This window comes from Natator depressus, chromosome 21, assembly GCF_965152275.1.
Source record: "Natator depressus isolate rNatDep1 chromosome 21, rNatDep2.hap1, whole genome shotgun sequence".
In the NCBI taxonomy this organism is placed as follows: Eukaryota; Metazoa; Chordata; order Testudines; family Cheloniidae; genus Natator; species Natator depressus.
In genome coordinates, this window is record NC_134254.1 from 5,020,505 (window position 1) to 5,037,609 (window position 17,105).

A 17,105-nucleotide genomic window follows, 5' to 3' on the forward strand; every position below is an offset into this window, starting at 1 on the left:
ATTTAAAGATACGTAACATTTTGCAGAGTGGACACAACTTAGTGCCTCGAAGACCTTTATTGAACAATAGAAACAAAATTCATTATGATATTCACTTTTACAGAACTCGAATGCTTCTGACCACGTTCGATTTTCAAGGCATGTAACAGTGGATTGCATATGCGGGTGTCTACTGTATCCAGGCCGGCAAGTATAGTTTATAGTCTTCCCAACAGGAAAGGAAGACTGATTTTTATACTCGCTCTTCAGCTCAGCAAAGCTTAACCTCGTTGGGACTCCACAGCCCTCTAGGAGGAAAGGAAATACATATGAGAAAAAAAGAACCATATCTACTCTGCTGGCATGTACCACGTCAGGTGCAGGTAGATACAACAACAGTTACAGAGAAACAGCTGCAGATCTGCTTTATAAATATTCTTCCAGGTGTTACACTAGGACTGAAGCCGAGGGAAGAAGAACGATGAGACAAAGGTGCTAATGCAACAAAATCCATAGCTGGACACTGAACCTAAAACAACACACACTGGGCCAAACTCACTGCTGGCACAAGAACCTCTATTTCCTAATCAACTAAAACAACACGTACACCTGCCCTGTTTACCTCAGGTCCTAATATCCATCCTTGGGCTGCCCTACTCCCAGGACGCTAAAATGTGCCATTTTTCAGAAGTACTGTCAGCGAAAGACGAAAGGGTCCCAATCGTGGCTTCTGGCCTGAAAGCATAGGACTCTATAGGTTCAGCAATGCCCAACGGAATTAATACCCACATAGAGCATCATCTGTTAAAGGGCCCAAGCCCTTCACAAACTGATACGACATCCCATTGACTCAAGACACTTAAGTTCTCCCTTACTCTCATCTAGCGGCTGAGGCGATAGGACGAGCACACCTCACCGACGGCAGACGTGGGAACATAAATAACCACTCCTCGCGCTGCCTCAACCGTGAGCGCTGACCTCTCATTGTATCTAGCAGTGTGTACACACCCAGATTCGCACCTTGGGAGATTCAGACTGTTCTGGGGAACGCACTCTCTGCCACTTCCTTCGTTTACATTTTCAAATTCAATTGTCTCATAAGAATATATTTGCATTTGTAATAACAGCAAGTGTCTGGGTTCACACCATTAGTGAAACCACTGCAACATCGATGGGTGGACATGCCCTAAGAGTCTGCGTGGGAGTTTGTCTACAGAGTCATTTCTTTTGCAGAGCCTTTAACTTCATTTTCGGGAGTATTTCTACACTATTCCATCTTCCTCCTGACACTTTTATAAATCCTTTCAACTGTAATCTTGTCCGGCAGCACTCAGAGAGCCACGCTTCCACCGGCATCGGTGTGCAAGTTCCACCAAAGTCAACTGAGCTTCTTGTGCCGGCAGTGATTATAGCCCTGTGTGTCTCCCTGGGGAATCTATTAACTTAGGCTTGAATAAAGACTGGGAGTGGATGGGTCATTCCACAAAGCAAAACTGTTTCCCCATGTTTATTCCCCTCCCTCCCCCATGACTGTTCCTCAGATGTTCTTGTCAACTGCTGGAAATGGCCCACCTTGATTATCACTGCAATATGTTTCCCTCCCCGCCCCGTCGCTCTCCTGCTGGTAATAGCTCACCTTACCTGATCACTCTCGTTACAGTGTGTATGGTAACACCCATTGTTTCATGTTCTCTATGTATATAGATCTCCCCGCTGTATTTTCCACTGAATGCATCCGATGAAGTGAGCTGTAGCTCACAAAAGCTTATGCTCAAATAAATTTGTTAGTCTCTAAGGTGCCACAAGTCCTCCTGTTCTTTTTGCGGATACAGACTAACACAGCTGCTACTCTGAAACCTATTCCCAGCTGTGAATTTTGTTGCATTAGCTGGTGTGTCTGAACATTCTTTCTCTCGCTATCAATCCTGTTGGGTTACTGACAAAAGGAAGAAGCCAACCGAAAATCCATTCACCTTCACATAGAGGAGAAGGGTGGCTCCAAGTTCCAGATGTGGTACAATAGATCGAAGCCTCTCCACGGAGGGCGTAGCCGGGGTCACAGCTGTAGTTCACATATGCTCCACTGGGGAAAACTGCCAGTGGCTTGCCATTGTGCTTCCCTTTGACGATGACCGGAGGTGGGGGACACAGCAACACTAACGGGGGGAGAGGGGATGAAGAATATTTCAGTGAAAAAAATCTGAACCCTGTTCAAGAAGAGCATAAAATAGGCTGGTCTCCAGGAGGGGGGAAAGCCCAGGATGCCTGTGTTGTGTCAAACCCTGCATCGCACTGGTGATGCAACACATCCAAAAAAGATTAAATATCACCGACCTCGATTCCCCTTCACCCCGGAACTCAGATTTTCCCAGTCTGCTACTTTTCGGTCCCTAGAAATCGCCCTTCACTCCCTTAAGAATCCAAAATATAATTTGTGGAGAGCGGGACGAGTTCTGCTGATTTGTGTTTCCATTCACAGCTTTAGGATGCTCAGTGAGATAGACCATTGCCAGATCTCTGCCTGTCAGGAGGGCAGGGCAGGATGCAGGGGATCAGCTATCACAGGGACGAGCACAGTCAAAAGATTAGAGGGTGGGCGGATATTTGTATGTTCCCCATTCACAGCTGAAAAGGGACCCCTGGATTCAAAGGACGTTTATTTTTTTGCGTCCAGGCACGTCCCTACCAGATGTTGATCATCTCAGTTACCCTGCAGTCAACCTTGATTCACACTTACCTTGTGTGCAGGCTGGAACAGGAGGATCCCAGGTTCCTTCATCTCGGCACTGAATCTGACGGCTGCCGTTCAGGGTGTAGCCAGGATCACATTCAAACCTAACAGTGTCCCTGGGTCTGTAGACAGGTCCATGTCCAGCTACTTTTCTTCCATTCTGGATTGCTGGGGCGATGCAGAGAACCTCTGAAATTGAAAAGGTGCAGAAGGCGTCAGCCTGCCCGGCAAGCAGTGCTGTTCGGTGGGCCCTTGGTGCCTGTGCTCTGCACTGACTCCCTACCAGTTTATGGGAAGAGAGTTTATGGTGTTGCTTTTAACCTCTCCACTGCAAACACTATCGTGCAAGCCTGCCTAAAACCACATACCACGGGGTTCCATACTGCTCCTCTTGTGGGGAGCAGAGGCCCCAGATGGCTCCCTCTCAGTGACAAAGAGAGCAAGGCTGGCAGGAGAGCTCCTGTGAGGGGCCCACAGTTTGGGATCTACTCCTTGCACTTGGTCTGAAACAGTTCAGGCTTGTTGGCCTTTCCAGTACCCACTGCAAATCTTTTCTGTTGACTGAGTGTGTAGCGAGGGGTAGGGATTGGCGACAGAGGTTTATGTGTTTCTCTCTGTGTGTGTGACGGGAGCGTAGATATTAGTTTCCAGTTTTTGTGATTCATGTCAAGTGTGCCTCGGGATTCAGACAGATGCTTTTCCCCCCCAACCCCCGCAATATTTTCCTCATGGGGGGTATATCTGTGTGCACAAGCGCAGAGTGCGCATACAATGCCTATATTTTCAAAAGCATTTATTTCACCATGTGTCTAATTAAATGGAGCTTTAATTCCCTGCTATTCATTCTGTTGCACTGGTGAGCTTGTCTTTCATCTTAAATCCTGTGATAGGAGCTTGTGCAAGGAGTAGACGCCAAACTGTGGGCCCCTCACAGGAGCTGGGTCTGTAGGCACGCTGTACCCCATTTGTTCTTCCATTCTCCACTTCTGGGCTTACGCACGTGGCTGAAAGGGAAAGCATAACAAACCCTTTAGTCTCTAACGCACGTGTGGGATGAAATGGGCAGCTTACCCACTGAGCCATTGCCTTTGACAAGTCTTTTACTTCAATTTCATAAGTATTTCTACATTCTCACGTCCTCTTGTCACCTGTAGCAATTCTTTCAGCATGAACATTACCCGGCTGCACTCACAGAATCATTCACCACTGGTACGATTGGATGCAATGCCGCTGAAGTTAAAGGAGCTCCTCTTGCCAGCAGTGACTTTGGCCCGGTGAGTCTCCCTGGAGGTTTAGTCCCCAGCTGTGGAATTTGCTGAATTGGTGGCTTGTCTCAAAGTTCTTGGGGTATCTATTTAAATCCTTTTGCGTGTCTGACGCACCGAGTGAGACAAAGGGAAGCAGCAAACAGAACAGAAACGCACCTTCACATTGAGCGTGGGGGTTGCTCCAAGCTCCAGACGCCGTACAATGAAGTGATGCCTCCCCAAGAAGGGAGTAGTCAGGATCACAGTGGTAATGTATGGACACTCATCACCCAGAATTAAAATCAAGCCCCTTTAAGCATCTTATTTTGGACAACCAAAAATCATTGGACAATTTAGGCTCCCTATTTAGTGTGTTACATTGCAAGAGCTAACGGCCGATTGCCTTTCTGAATCTTTTACTCATTTGTAACACTCTCATCCCCACCCCATTATAGAAAAGAGCTTGACTGAAAGACCAGAGTGAGAGGGAAAAATCAGAAGTGAGTTCATGATTATTCCACAGGCAGGAACTAGAGGGACATATTCCACCTCCAAAGGAAGAGTGAAAAGCGTGTGTAGTTACTGGAAGGACTGCTCATAATTGATAAAAATAGTGAAATTCAGCAGAGGAAGCAGAAGTACCACCCGCAAAAGCTGCGGTGGACCAAGAAGTTATTGAATATCATCTTCTAAATCACTTCCAGTTCCCATTTCAAGATGGGACAGACATGAGGATCCTGAGCAGAAGAAGATAAAAGTGCTCTGCTTTCACCTTCATGGTAGAGTAATTCCCCTCAGCAGACCCATGGCTCTTGCCAACTTGAGTCACTTCTCCCAGCTGGTGCAGTTGGAGGAATCCTGACCCCCAAATGCATTGTGGGAAAGCACAAGCTTTGCAATAAAACAGAAGGGACAAAATTACTCATCTGTCATCCCCACTGCTCTCGGAGCCCTGCCAGCACCGCCCCCAACCTGGTTCATTTCTTATCCTCTACGTCTCTTCCTAACAACTGGGACGGTCCACCTCTCCCGTCAAACCAGTCTGTAAAGTCTCCTGATTTGAGGCGAGCAGCAGGCAGGACAGATCCAGACGGGGTTAGCGTTAGAGGTGCTCGCGGATCAGACAGACGGGAAACCTGTTTCTAGATGCAGAATACAAACAAATCAGAGTTTTGACACTTGCCTGGCTCACAGACTGGCAGAGGTGGATCCCACGTGTCATCAGTTTGGCACTGACTCAGACTGTGACCCTTCATGGTGTAGCCGGGATCGCACTCAAAGGTAACACTGTCATTATATACATAGACATGTCTATCACCAGATACTCTTCTTCCATTCTGGATTTGTGGGGCTGGGCATCTAACCTCTGAAAAAGAAACACTTTAGCTGAAACACAGGGCCAGAGAGGAAGAAAAACATCTCCGCAGCCTTCGCAGCTCTCAAGCCTTTTTTACACTTTCAGTATTTTCCATGTAACTTGTTTCACTAGCCCATGTGTTCTCAAGCTTCATTACACCACAACCCCCTTCTGACAACAAAAATTAGCACACGACCTGGGAGCGGGGGAAGAAAGACTGAGCCAGCCTAAGCCCTGCCGTCCCGGGCAGGGTGGCCAAAGCCAAAGCATGAGCCCCTGTTCCCCAGGCGGGGGAGCCATAGCCCAAGAGCTTCAGCCCCAGTTAGGGAACCTGTGACCTGAGCCCAGCCACCCAGGCCACCCTCGGGCTTAGGCCATGGGCGGTGGGACTCGGGCTTTGGCTTCGGCCCCAGGCAGCGGGGCTCGGGCTTCAATCTCAGGCCCCAGCAAGTAAAGCCAGATCTAGTGACCCCATTAATACGGGGCCGCAACCCATTTTGGGGTCCTGACTTACAGTTTTTGAGAACCGCTGCACTCGTCTATGTTATTCCTACTTGAAAATACAGATTGTTGTGGGAAATGTGGAGGGCCACCCTGAGAGGAGGAGATGGAGATACACTGGTAACAGCTTAGGTCCCTTCATAGCAACTTCGCAAGGATAATCTCCTCAAGGAGTGTCCTGTGTACCAATCTCCAAGTCATGGGAGCACCCCCAGGGTAAAGCCAAGGAGCTCAGTCCTACAAGGAACCAAGGGGCCTTCACAGCCATTGACCTCAGACATTGAGGGAGCTCAGCAATCTGCACAGTCAAGCCCGAGATGCTTCAGGAAGCTGGTGGTCCCAGCAACGTACCCTCTCTTCATTACCGTTAGAAGTGCCAGGTCTTTCAGCTTGCCTACCAAACTCCTCCAAATATAAAATTCCACAAGTCTGGCTTATCTTTATCCCAAGGGCATTAGTAATAAGAGGTCAAGTGCTTGGGACTGACACAGCTTTACTCCACCCCATTATCCACTGCACCAGCAAGCCTGTGTCCTTCACTCATAGCGGGGTAGACTTTGCATCCACACTGAAGGAATTACTACTAAACGCTATGCACGCTCCGCATACAGAGGTCTCGCAGGATTAATTCTTTTTAAGGAAGATTTTCCTGATGTGCATTCAGTTGTCCCTTCAAATGCCAAGAATAGAAATCCCCATACTAATGGGAAACAGAGCGCTACCATAACATCCCCCACTTTCATTCCCTTGTGGCTGGGATCAAAGATCTTTAACAACCTTAACAGAAGTTATGACCCTACATGGGCTGAACACAGAGCTCCTCTATGGGTGCATCCGGTGGCACCAGTTTCTATCTCAAATCTTTAACCCTGCTCCAGAGCTATTCAGTCTCCAACATGAATCCTGGAAAATCTTGTGGAGATGTTGCCACGGGCAGGCACACTAAGTGCAGGGATTTAACTGGAGTCTCACATTTGTGGGTTTGTCTAGACCTGAACTTTCTATACATGAAACAGCAGAGCTGGCAGGAGTTTTTCACCTCCACAAACCCTACCTCCACACCGAGGGGGACGTGCACTCCACACGCCGTTTAGCCCGTCCTTGGTTGTGCAGTGAATAGAGGCCTCTCCAGCGAGCAAGTAACCATTTTCACATTTGTAGGTTACAGCTGACCCAAAAGAGAAGTTTTTTGTGAACTCGCCAGTGTGCCTTCCATTGGGGATGTCTGGAGGCGGAAGGCACGGAATACCTGGAGACACACAGGAGGAGTGTATTTTAGAATCAATACTGGTAGAGAAGCAGCTCCAGTTACTTGATCTGCTAAAGAAATTTAGGAGCCCTAACTATGAAACCACTGGAACGAGCAAGGCCGACAGGTAATGCGCAACGGGTAATTATACCCAATTCTCTTTCGCACTGATGGTCTGTAAACTGTGAAAGAGACTGACTAGGATGGTGTCTTAATGATCTACACCTTCCTTCATATGGACTGTTTTAAGACCAACCTGTTGAATCCCTACCAGGTGTTGAAAAACGCATGATTTTCCTGCTGCACCATAAGCTGGTGAGCACGCCAGGGCAGGCGAACGCCTTAAAGCACAGGTAATGAGCTTCGTGTCTGGTTTTGGATGAATATAAGTGGGTATCAGGTAAACCTGTTGTGCTATTCAGAAATCCAGAAGGGCCAATAACCACCTTGGTGGGGCATTTTTGCCATACCAAGCTGAATGCCTTTTGTTATTACTCAGTTATCAAAGAAAGACCAAATTCTGATTGTCAGGAAGTTAACACAAACATTTCTCTCTAAGGTGCAACCTCCCTTCAATATGGTCTTGTTCTTAAGATACTGGCATTGGACTCAGGAGACCTGGGTTCAATTTTTGACTGGCTACTGACTGATTCCCTAAACGATATGTCACATAATCACTCTGTGCCTCAGGTGAGACTTTCCAGGGTGGGGATCATAATTCTTCCATATCTGTTTATTCACATTTCTGGGGGGGGGGGGGGCACCTAAGCACTTCGACAGACAGTTGTGACCTACTTACGCTCACAAATGGGAACATCATCACTCCATGCAACACGCATGCCAGAAATGTCACATCGTCTGTAAGGCCGTCCAATCAACCGGTGCCTGGAGTTAGGCAGAGGGGGTTATCAGTTCTTATCTATTTCTTTGGCGTTTGAACTTTCCTGTGAAGCTCAGTTCTTCTGGGAAGCTCTTCTCCCCAGCCACAGCAGGTGGGGACCAACACCACTGACCTCTGAGTGGCCATCACAGGAGAAATGCTCCTTGCCAGAGCCGAACTCCCCAGCCTCTTGTAGAATTAATCTCTGGTACAGAAGCCTATGTCGGACCAATGAGCTGCTATTTTGTGAGACAGGGGATCCAAATGTCCTCCTGGTTCCCTCAAGTCCTACTCACCACATCAGATGGATCATTCCCCACCACTGAACCACAAGCCAAAGGCAAACTAGGAACAGCACTACAGCATTTCCCCCTGGCATTTTCAGGCAGGTTGCCAAGAGGGGTTTTGATTTTCTCATGATGGTTGAGATACATTTCCGTGGGTGTGGGCCAGGCAGACCCAGCTGGGGTCTGGCTAGCTTGAGATTCATAAACTAAGTCAATCAAGACTGTTGTAATGCATGCAGGAGTAACACCCCACCCCAGCAGAGAGATCCAAAACACAGACGCTATACAGCAAACCTCAGCTGAGCTGGCTCTGGAGTTCAGCAGCCAGCTGTCGTTACAGGCAGCGTCTGTGAAATGGGACTTCCTGTGGTCACAGGTTCTTCCCTTTCGCCCTCACATAGGACACGCTCTACAAGGTCACAAGCCAGCACTACAGCTGCACACCTCTGTTTCTCAGACCCCTGAAGCACAGTCCTCATCTTCAAATGGAGAGGGCATATGACGCCCTCTTCTGCCACCGTATCCCCAGCATTCTCACTCGGGCACCTTCCCCAGCAGGGTTTCCCTTTGGAGACACCTCATCAGTCTGGCAGGTGGGCAGTTAGTCAGTGAAAACCCTTCCACCCAACTCCGTACGGGAAAACAGCCATTTCCAATGATTCCGAAGAAGAACTATTCCCATGTCCAAGCAGGGGTAAAATCCAAGAGATTCCAAGGTTTGCCCTGGTCACTTGGATCCTACTCTCCACAGGAGACATCTGTGCTCAGCCAGCACGTGCAGGCAGAGCATTCAGCTGGCCAAAACTGCAACTAAAGTTTGTACAATCAATGGCAGAGCATGAATGAAGAAAAGAGGGAGACTTATTCCAATCCGTCTTTCCTCGCATATAAAAGTTATATTGATTGAGCCAAGAAGATGGAGGGCTGCTTTAGTATGGAAGAGTAAACTGCTTTCAGGAGTTGGGAGAATATGAGGATATCCATTTGTGTTCCACAGCTGTAAGCAAAGCACAAGTAGTCAGCTCAGGCAGTCTGAAACTTACCCTTCTTCACATGTGAAGTTGACGGTTGACCCAAAATGGATATCTGTTACAATAACTCTGCCGTTCTCCGGCTCTCCTGGATGACCTTCTCTGGTGGAGAACAAGGCTCGGATTAGGCTTCTCTCTTTCAATGCAACAGTTATCGCCAGGAACTGTCCATATTTAACACTCCCCATAAAGATGGCATTTAAAAGGGCCCAGAATAGGCACAGCGAGAGAGCTTTACTAGTCACTATTAACTATTTAAAGATACGTAACATTTTGCAGAGTGGACACAACTTAGTGCCTCGAAGACCTTTATTGAACAATAGAAACAAAATTCATTATGATATTCACTTTTACAGAACTCGAATGCTTCTGACCACGTTCGATTTTCAAGGCATGTAACAGTGGATTGCATATGCGGGTGTCTACTGTATCCAGGCCGGCAAGTATAGTTTATAGTCTTCCCAACAGGAAAGGAAGACTGATTTTTATACTCGCTCTTCAGCTCAGCAAAGCTTAACCTCGTTGGGACTCCACAGCCCTCTAGGAGGAAAGGAAATACATATGAGAAAAAAAGAACCATATCTACTCTGCTGGCATGTACCACGTCAGGTGCAGGTAGATACAACAACAGTTACAGAGAAACAGCTGCAGATCTGCTTTATAAATATTCTTCCAGGTGTTACACTAGGACTGAAGCCGAGGGAAGAAGAACGATGAGACAAAGGTGCTAATGCAACAAAATCCATAGCTGGACACTGAACCTAAAACAACACACACTGGGCCAAACTCACTGCTGGCACAAGAACCTCTATTTCCTAATCAACTAAAACAACACGTACACCTGCCCTGTTTACCTCAGGTCCTAATATCCATCCTTGGGCTGCCCTACTCCCAGGACGCTAAAATGTGCCATTTTTCAGAAGTACTGTCAGCGAAAGACGAAAGGGTCCCAATCGTGGCTTCTGGCCTGAAAGCATAGGACTCTATAGGTTCAGCAATGCCCAACGGAATTAATACCCACATAGAGCATCATCTGTTAAAGGGCCCAAGCCCTTCACAAACTGATACGACATCCCATTGACTCAAGACACTTAAGTTCTCCCTTACTCTCATCTAGCGGCTGAGGCGATAGGACGAGCACACCTCACCGACGGCAGACGTGGGAACATAAATAACCACTCCTCGCGCTGCCTCAACCGTGAGCGCTGACCTCTCATTGTATCTAGCAGTGTGTACACACCCAGATTCGCACCTTGGGAGATTCAGACTGTTCTGGGGAACGCACTCTCTGCCACTTCCTTCGTTTACATTTTCAAATTCAATTGTCTCATAAGAATATATTTGCATTTGTAATAACAGCAAGTGTCTGGGTTCACACCATTAGTGAAACCACTGCAACATCGATGGGTGGACATGCCCTAAGAGTCTGCGTGGGAGTTTGTCTACAGAGTCATTTCTTTTGCAGAGCCTTTAACTTCATTTTCGGGAGTATTTCTACACTATTCCATCTTCCTCCTGACACTTTTATAAATCCTTTCAACTGTAATCTTGTCCGGCAGCACTCAGAGAGCCACGCTTCCACCGGCATCGGTGTGCAAGTTCCACCAAAGTTAACTGAGCTTCTTGTGCCGGCAGTGATTATAGCCCTGTGTGTCTCCCTGGGGAATCTATTAACTTAGGCTTGAATAAAGACTGGGAGTGGATGGGTCATTCCACAAAGCAAAACTGTTTCCCCATGTTTATTCCCCTCCCTCCCCCATGACTGTTCCTCAGATGTTCTTGTCAACTGCTGGAAATGGCCCACCTTGATTATCACTGCAATATGTTTCCCTCCCCGCCCCGTCGCTCTCCTGCTGGTAATAGCTCACCTTACCTGATCACTCTCGTTACAGTGTGTATGGTAACACCCATTGTTTCATGTTCTCTATGTATATAGATCTCCCCGCTGTATTTTCCACTGAATGCATCCGATGAAGTGAGCTGTAGCTCACAAAAGCTTATGCTCAAATAAATTTGTTAGTCTCTAAGGTGCCACAAGTCCTCCTGTTCTTTTTGCGGATACAGACTAACACAGCTGCTACTCTGAAACCTATTCCCAGCTGTGAATTTTGTTGCATTAGCTGGTGTGTCTGAACATTCTTTCTCTCGCTATCAATCCTGTTGGGTTACTGACAAAAGGAAGAAGCCAACCGAAAATCCATTCACCTTCACATAGAGGAGAAGGGTGGCTCCAAGTTCCAGATGTGGTACAATAGATCGAAGCCTCTCCACGGAGGGCGTAGCCGGGGTCACAGCTGTAGTTCACATATGCTCCACTGGGGAAAACTGCCAGTGGCTTGCCATTGTGCTTCCCTTTGACGATGACCGGAGGTGGGGGACACAGCAACACTAACGGGGGGAGAGGGTATGAAGAATATTTCAGTGAAAAAAATCTGAACCCTGTTCAAGAAGAGCATAAAATAGGCTGGTCTCCAGGAGGGGGGAAAGCCCAGGATGCCTGTGTTGTGTCAAACCCTGCATCGCAGTGGTGATGCAACACATCCAAAAAAGATTAAATATCACCGACCTCGATTCCCCTTCACCCCGGAACTCAGATTTTCCCAGTCTGCTACTTTTCGGTCCCTAGAAATCGCCCTTCACTCCCTTAAGAATCCAAAATATAATTTGTGGAGAGCGGGACGAGTTCTGCTGATTTGTGTTTCCATTCACAGCTTTAGGATGCTCAGTGAGACAGACCATTGCCAGATCTCTGCCTGTCAGGAGGGCAGGGCAGGATGCAGGGGATCAGCTATCACAGGGACGAGCACAGTCAAAAGATTAGAGGGTGGGCGGATATTTGTATGTTCCCCATTCACAGCTGAAAAGGGATCCCTGGATTCAAAGGACGTTTATTTTTTTGCGTCCAGGCACGTCCCTACCAGATGTTGATCATCTCAGTTACCCTGCAGTCAACCTTGATTCACACTCACCCTGTGTGCAGGCTGGAACAGGAGGATCCCAGGTTCCTTCATCTCGGCACTGAATCTGACGGCTGCCGTTCAGGGTGTAGCCAGGATCACATTCAAACCTAACAGTGTCCCTGGGTCTGTAGACAGGTCCATGTCCAGCTACTTTTCTTCCATTCTGGATTGCTGGGGCGATGCAGAGAACCTCTGAAATTGAAAAGGTGCAGAAGGCGTCAGCCTGCCCGGCAAGAAGTGCTGTTCAGTGGGGCCTTGGTGCCTGTGCTCTGCACTGACTCCCTACCAGTTTATGGGAAGAGAGTTTATGGTGTTGCTTTTAACCTCTCCGCTGCAAACACTATCGTGCAAGCCTGCCTAAAACCACATACCACGGGGTTCCATACTGCTCCTCTTGTGGGGAGCAGAGGCCCCAGTTGGCTCCCTCTCAGTGACAAAGAGAGCAGGGCTGGCAGGAGAGCTCCTGTGAGGGGCACACAGTTTGGGATCTACTCCTTGCACTTGGTCTGAAACAGTTCAGGCTTGTTGGCCTTTCCAGTACCCACTGCAAATCTTTTCTGTTGACTGAGTTTGTAGCGAGGGGTAGGGATTGGCGGCAGAGGTTTATGTGTTTCTCTCTGTGTGTGTGACGGAAGCGTAGATATTAGTTTCCAGTTTTTGTGATTCATGTCAAGTGTGCCTCGGGATTCAGACAGATGCTTTCCCCCCCAACCCCCGCAATATTTTCCTCGTGGGGGGTATATCTGTGTGCACAAGCGCAGAGTGCGCATACAATGCCTATATTTTCAAAAGCATTTATTTCACCATGTGTCTAATTAAATGGAGCTTTAATTCCCTGCTATTCATTCTGTTGCACTGGTGAGCTTGTCTTTCATCTTAAATCCTGTGATAGGAGCTTGTGCAAGGAGTAGACGCCAAACTGTGGGCCCCTCACAGGAGCTGGGTCTGTAGGCACGCTGTACCCCATTTGTTCTTCCATTCTCCACTTCTGGGCTTACGCACGTGGCTGAAAGGGAAAGCATAACAAACCCTTTAGTCTCTAACGCACGTGTGGGATGAAATGGGCAGCTTACCCACTGAGCCATTGCCTTTGACAAGTCTTTTACTTCAATTTCATAAGTATTTCTACATTCTCACGTCCTCTTGTCACCTGTAGCAATTCTTTCAGCATGAACATTACCCGGCTGCACTCACAGAATCATTCACCACTGGTACGAGTGGATGCAATGCCGCTGAAGTTAAAGGAGCTCCTCTTGCCAGCAGTGACTTTGGCCCGGTGAGTCTCCCTGGAGGTTTAGTCCCCAGCTGTGGAATTTGCTGAATTGGTGGCTTGTCTCAAAGTTCTTGGGGTATCTATTTAAATCCTTTTGCGTGTCTGACGCACCGAGCGAGACAAAGGGAAGCAGCAAACAGAACAGAAACGCACCTTCACATTGAGCGTGGGGGTTGCTCCAAGCTCCAGACGCCGTACAATGAAGTGATGCCTCCCCAAGAAGGGAGTAGTCAGGATCACAACCGTAATTTACAAACATCCACCACCCAGAATTAAAATCAAGCCCCTTTAAGCATCTTATTTTGGGCAACCAAAAATCATTGGACAATTTAGGCTCCCTATTTAGTGTGTTACATTGCAAGAGCTAACGGCCGATTGCTTTTCTGAATCTTTTACTCATTTGTAACACTCTCATCCCCACCCCATTATAGAAAAGAGCTTGACTGAAAGACCAGAGTGAGAGGGAAAATCAGAAGTGAGTTCATGATTATTCCACAGGCAGGAACTAGAGGGACATATTCCACCTCCAAAGGAAGAGTGAAAAGCGTGTGTAGTTACTGGAAGGACTGCTCATAATTGATAAAAATAGTGAAATTCAGCAGAGGAAGCAGAAGTACCACCCGCAAAAGCTGCGGTGGACCAAGAAGTTATTGAATATCATCTTCTAAATCACTTCCAGTTCCCATTTCAAGATGGGACAGACATGAGGATCCTGAGCAGAAGAAGATAAAAGTGCTCTGCTTTCACCTTTATGGTACAGTAATTCCCCTCAGCAGACCCATGGCTCTTGCCAACTTGGGTCACTTCTCGCAGCTGCTGCAGTTGGAGGAATCCTGACCCCCAAATGCATTGTGGGAAAGCACAAGCTTTGCAATAAAACAGAAGGGACAAAATTACTCATCTGTCATCCCCACTGCTCTCGGAGCCCTGCCAGCACCGCCCCCAACCTGGTTCATTTCTTATCCTCTACGTCTCTTCCTAACAACTGGGACCGTCCACCTCTCCCCTCAAACCAGTCTGTAAAGTCTCCTGATTTGAGGCGAGCAGCAGGCAGGACAGATCCAGACGGGGTTAGCGTTGGAGGTGCTCGCGGATCAGACAGACGGGAAACCTGTTTCTAGATGCAGAATACAAACAAATCAGAGTTTTGACACTTGCCTGGCTCACAGACTGGCAGAGGTGGATCCCACGTGTCATCAGTTTGGCACTGACTCAGACTGTGACCCTTCATGGTGTAGCCGGGATCGCACTCAAAGGTAACACTGTCATTATATAAATAGACATGTCTATCACCAGATACTCTTCTTCCATTCTGGATTTGTGGGGCTGGGCATCTAACCTCTGAAAAAGAAACGCTTTAGCTGAAACACAGGGCCAGAGAGGAAGAAAAACATCTCCGCAGCCTATGCTGCTCTCAAGCCTTTTTTACACTTTCAACATTTTCCCTGTAACTTGTTGCACTAGCCTATATTATTCCTACTTGAAACTGTAGATTGTTGTGGGAAATGTGGAGGGCCACCCTGAGAGGAGGAGATGGAGATACACTGGTAACAGCTTCAGTCCCTTCATAGCTACTTCGCAAGGGTTCTCTCCTCATGGAGTGTCCTGTGCACCAATCTCCAAGTCATGGGAGCACCCCCAGGGTAAAGCCAAGGAGCTCAGTCCTAAAAGAACCAAGGGGCCTTAACACCCATTGACATCAGACACCGAGGGAGCTCAGCAATCCGCACAGTCAGGCCCAAGATGCTTCAGGAGGCTGCTGGCCCCAGCAACGTACCCTCTCTTCGTTAGCATTAGAAGAGCCAGCGTCTTTCAACTTGCCTACCAAACTCCTTCAAACACAAAACTGCACAACTTACAAATATCCCAAGATTATCTATCTACCTATAACAAAACAGTAAGGTACGTATCTAGCTACACCAACAGCGCAAGACCATTGGGATATCAGAAATAAGTTAACCCTTGCTGTTGGAACAGATCATTGGTGTGAAGGAGATTGCACAGAAAGTAGATTCTTTGGCCCAACTGCCGCAGTTCTTCCAAACCACCCACACAACACCACAACCGCCACACACAATAACCCCTCACAAAACAGCCTCTCCCCGCAGCACACACCACTCCCTCGCCACCCACAGACACAAATCAGAACAACCACCCACACAACACAACCAGCACACACAGTCAGCCCAGACACCCACAGCCCCTGTATGCAGCATACGTCCCTCAGTTCTTGAAACCTGCACAAATTAACACAATTATCCCAGTGCCATACATGGTCACCCACGTCACTGGATTAGGACTTCTTAGAGCCATCTGCTTGGGGTGCAGAGCAGCTAGGAGAGCTGCCTGGGCATGCGATCTAGAAACTTACACCCACCACCTCCCTAACATTCACCAGTGTCATCCCTTTGCCGCAAGGGTTAAAGACCTTTAACAGCATTCCTATACAGTTGTGACCCTAACTGCTCTGCTAACAGAGCTGCTCTATGGGTGCATCCAAATGCACCAGTTTCCACCTCAAACTTCAGCCCTGCTCCAGAGCTATTCACTCTCTGTCTAACATGAATCATGCAAATCTTGTGGAGATGTTGCCACGGGCAGGCACACTAAGTGCAGGTTAGTGGAGTCTCACCTTTGTGGGTTTGTCTGGACCTGGACTTTCTACACATGAAACAGCAGAGCTGGCAGGAGTTTTTCACCTACACAAACCCTACCTCCACACCGAGGGGGACGCGCACTCCACTCTCCGTTTAGCCCGTCCTTGGTTGTGCAGTGAATAGAGGCCTCTCCAATGAGTGGGTAACCATTGTCACATTTGTAAGTTACAACTGAGCCATAAGAGAAGTCCTCCATTATCACCCCAGTGTGCCTTCCATTGGGGATGTCAGGAGGCGGAAGACACGGAATACCTGGAGAGACACAAGATATTTAGAATCAATACTGGTAAAGAAGCATCTCCAGTTACTGGATCTGCTAAAGAAAACTAGGTGCGTGAGCTATGAAACCACTAGAATGTACTAGCCCAACAGGCAACGGCCCAGGGATGTCGGATTTGATTGGGCACTGATGTTCCGTAAATCACCAAGCTGACTTACTAAGACAAGTGCTAACTGTAGTAGCTTACTGATGAGTAAGACTGGAAAAGGGCAAATATAGTGTCCATCTATAAAAAGGGAAATAAGGACAACCCAGGGAATTACAGACCAGTCAGCTTAACTTCTGTACCCGGAAGGATAATGGAGCAAATAATTAAGCAGTCAATTTGCAAACATCTAGAAAATAATAAGATGATGAGTAACAAGCAGCATGGATTTGTAACGAACAAATCCTGTCAAACCAAGCTGATTGATAGCTTTCTTTGACACGGTAACAACCCTTGTGGATGGGGTGGAAGTGGTAGACGTGGGATATCTTGACTTTAGTAAAGCATTTGACACTCTCTTGCATGACCTTCTCCTAAACAAACTAGGGCAATGCAACCTAGATGGAGCGACTATAAGGTGGGTGCAAAACTGGTTGGAAAACCATTCCCAGGGGAGTAGTTATCAGTGGTTCACAGTCATTCTGGAAGGGCATAATGAGTGGGGTCCTGCAGGGATCAGTTCTGGGT

General features: G+C 47.7%; 1 protein-coding gene and 1 long non-coding RNA gene across 2 annotated transcripts in view; one reads left to right on the plus strand and one right to left on the minus strand.

Annotated features, from left to right (window-relative positions):
• LOC141975653 (uncharacterized) overlaps window positions 1-17,105 on the plus strand; it is a 75,611-nt gene that overhangs the window by 40,285 nt on the left and 18,221 nt on the right. The window lies entirely within an intron of this gene.
• The window catches only part of CR1 (complement C3b/C4b receptor 1 (Knops blood group)), a 52,394-nt gene that overhangs the window by 31,312 nt on the left and 3,977 nt on the right, over window positions 1-17,105 (minus strand). Inside the window, exons 4-15 of the mRNA XM_074936299.1 lie at window positions 16,210-16,404; window positions 14,654-14,836; window positions 12,232-12,414; window positions 11,468-11,650; window positions 9,617-9,802; window positions 9,275-9,359; window positions 7,864-7,949; window positions 6,870-7,064; window positions 5,141-5,323; window positions 2,717-2,899; window positions 1,953-2,135; window positions 96-287 (exon numbers count right to left, since the gene is read on the minus strand). Coding sequence (XP_074792400.1) covers window positions 96-287; window positions 1,953-2,135; window positions 2,717-2,899; window positions 5,141-5,323; window positions 6,870-7,064; window positions 7,864-7,949; window positions 9,275-9,359; window positions 9,617-9,802; window positions 11,468-11,650; window positions 12,232-12,414; window positions 14,654-14,836; window positions 16,210-16,348 — 1,981 coding nt within the window. The 5' untranslated portion in view covers window positions 16,349-16,404. The remainder of the gene's footprint in view (window positions 1-95; window positions 288-1,952; window positions 2,136-2,716; window positions 2,900-5,140; window positions 5,324-6,869; window positions 7,065-7,863; window positions 7,950-9,274; window positions 9,360-9,616; window positions 9,803-11,467; window positions 11,651-12,231; window positions 12,415-14,653; window positions 14,837-16,209; window positions 16,405-17,105) is intronic.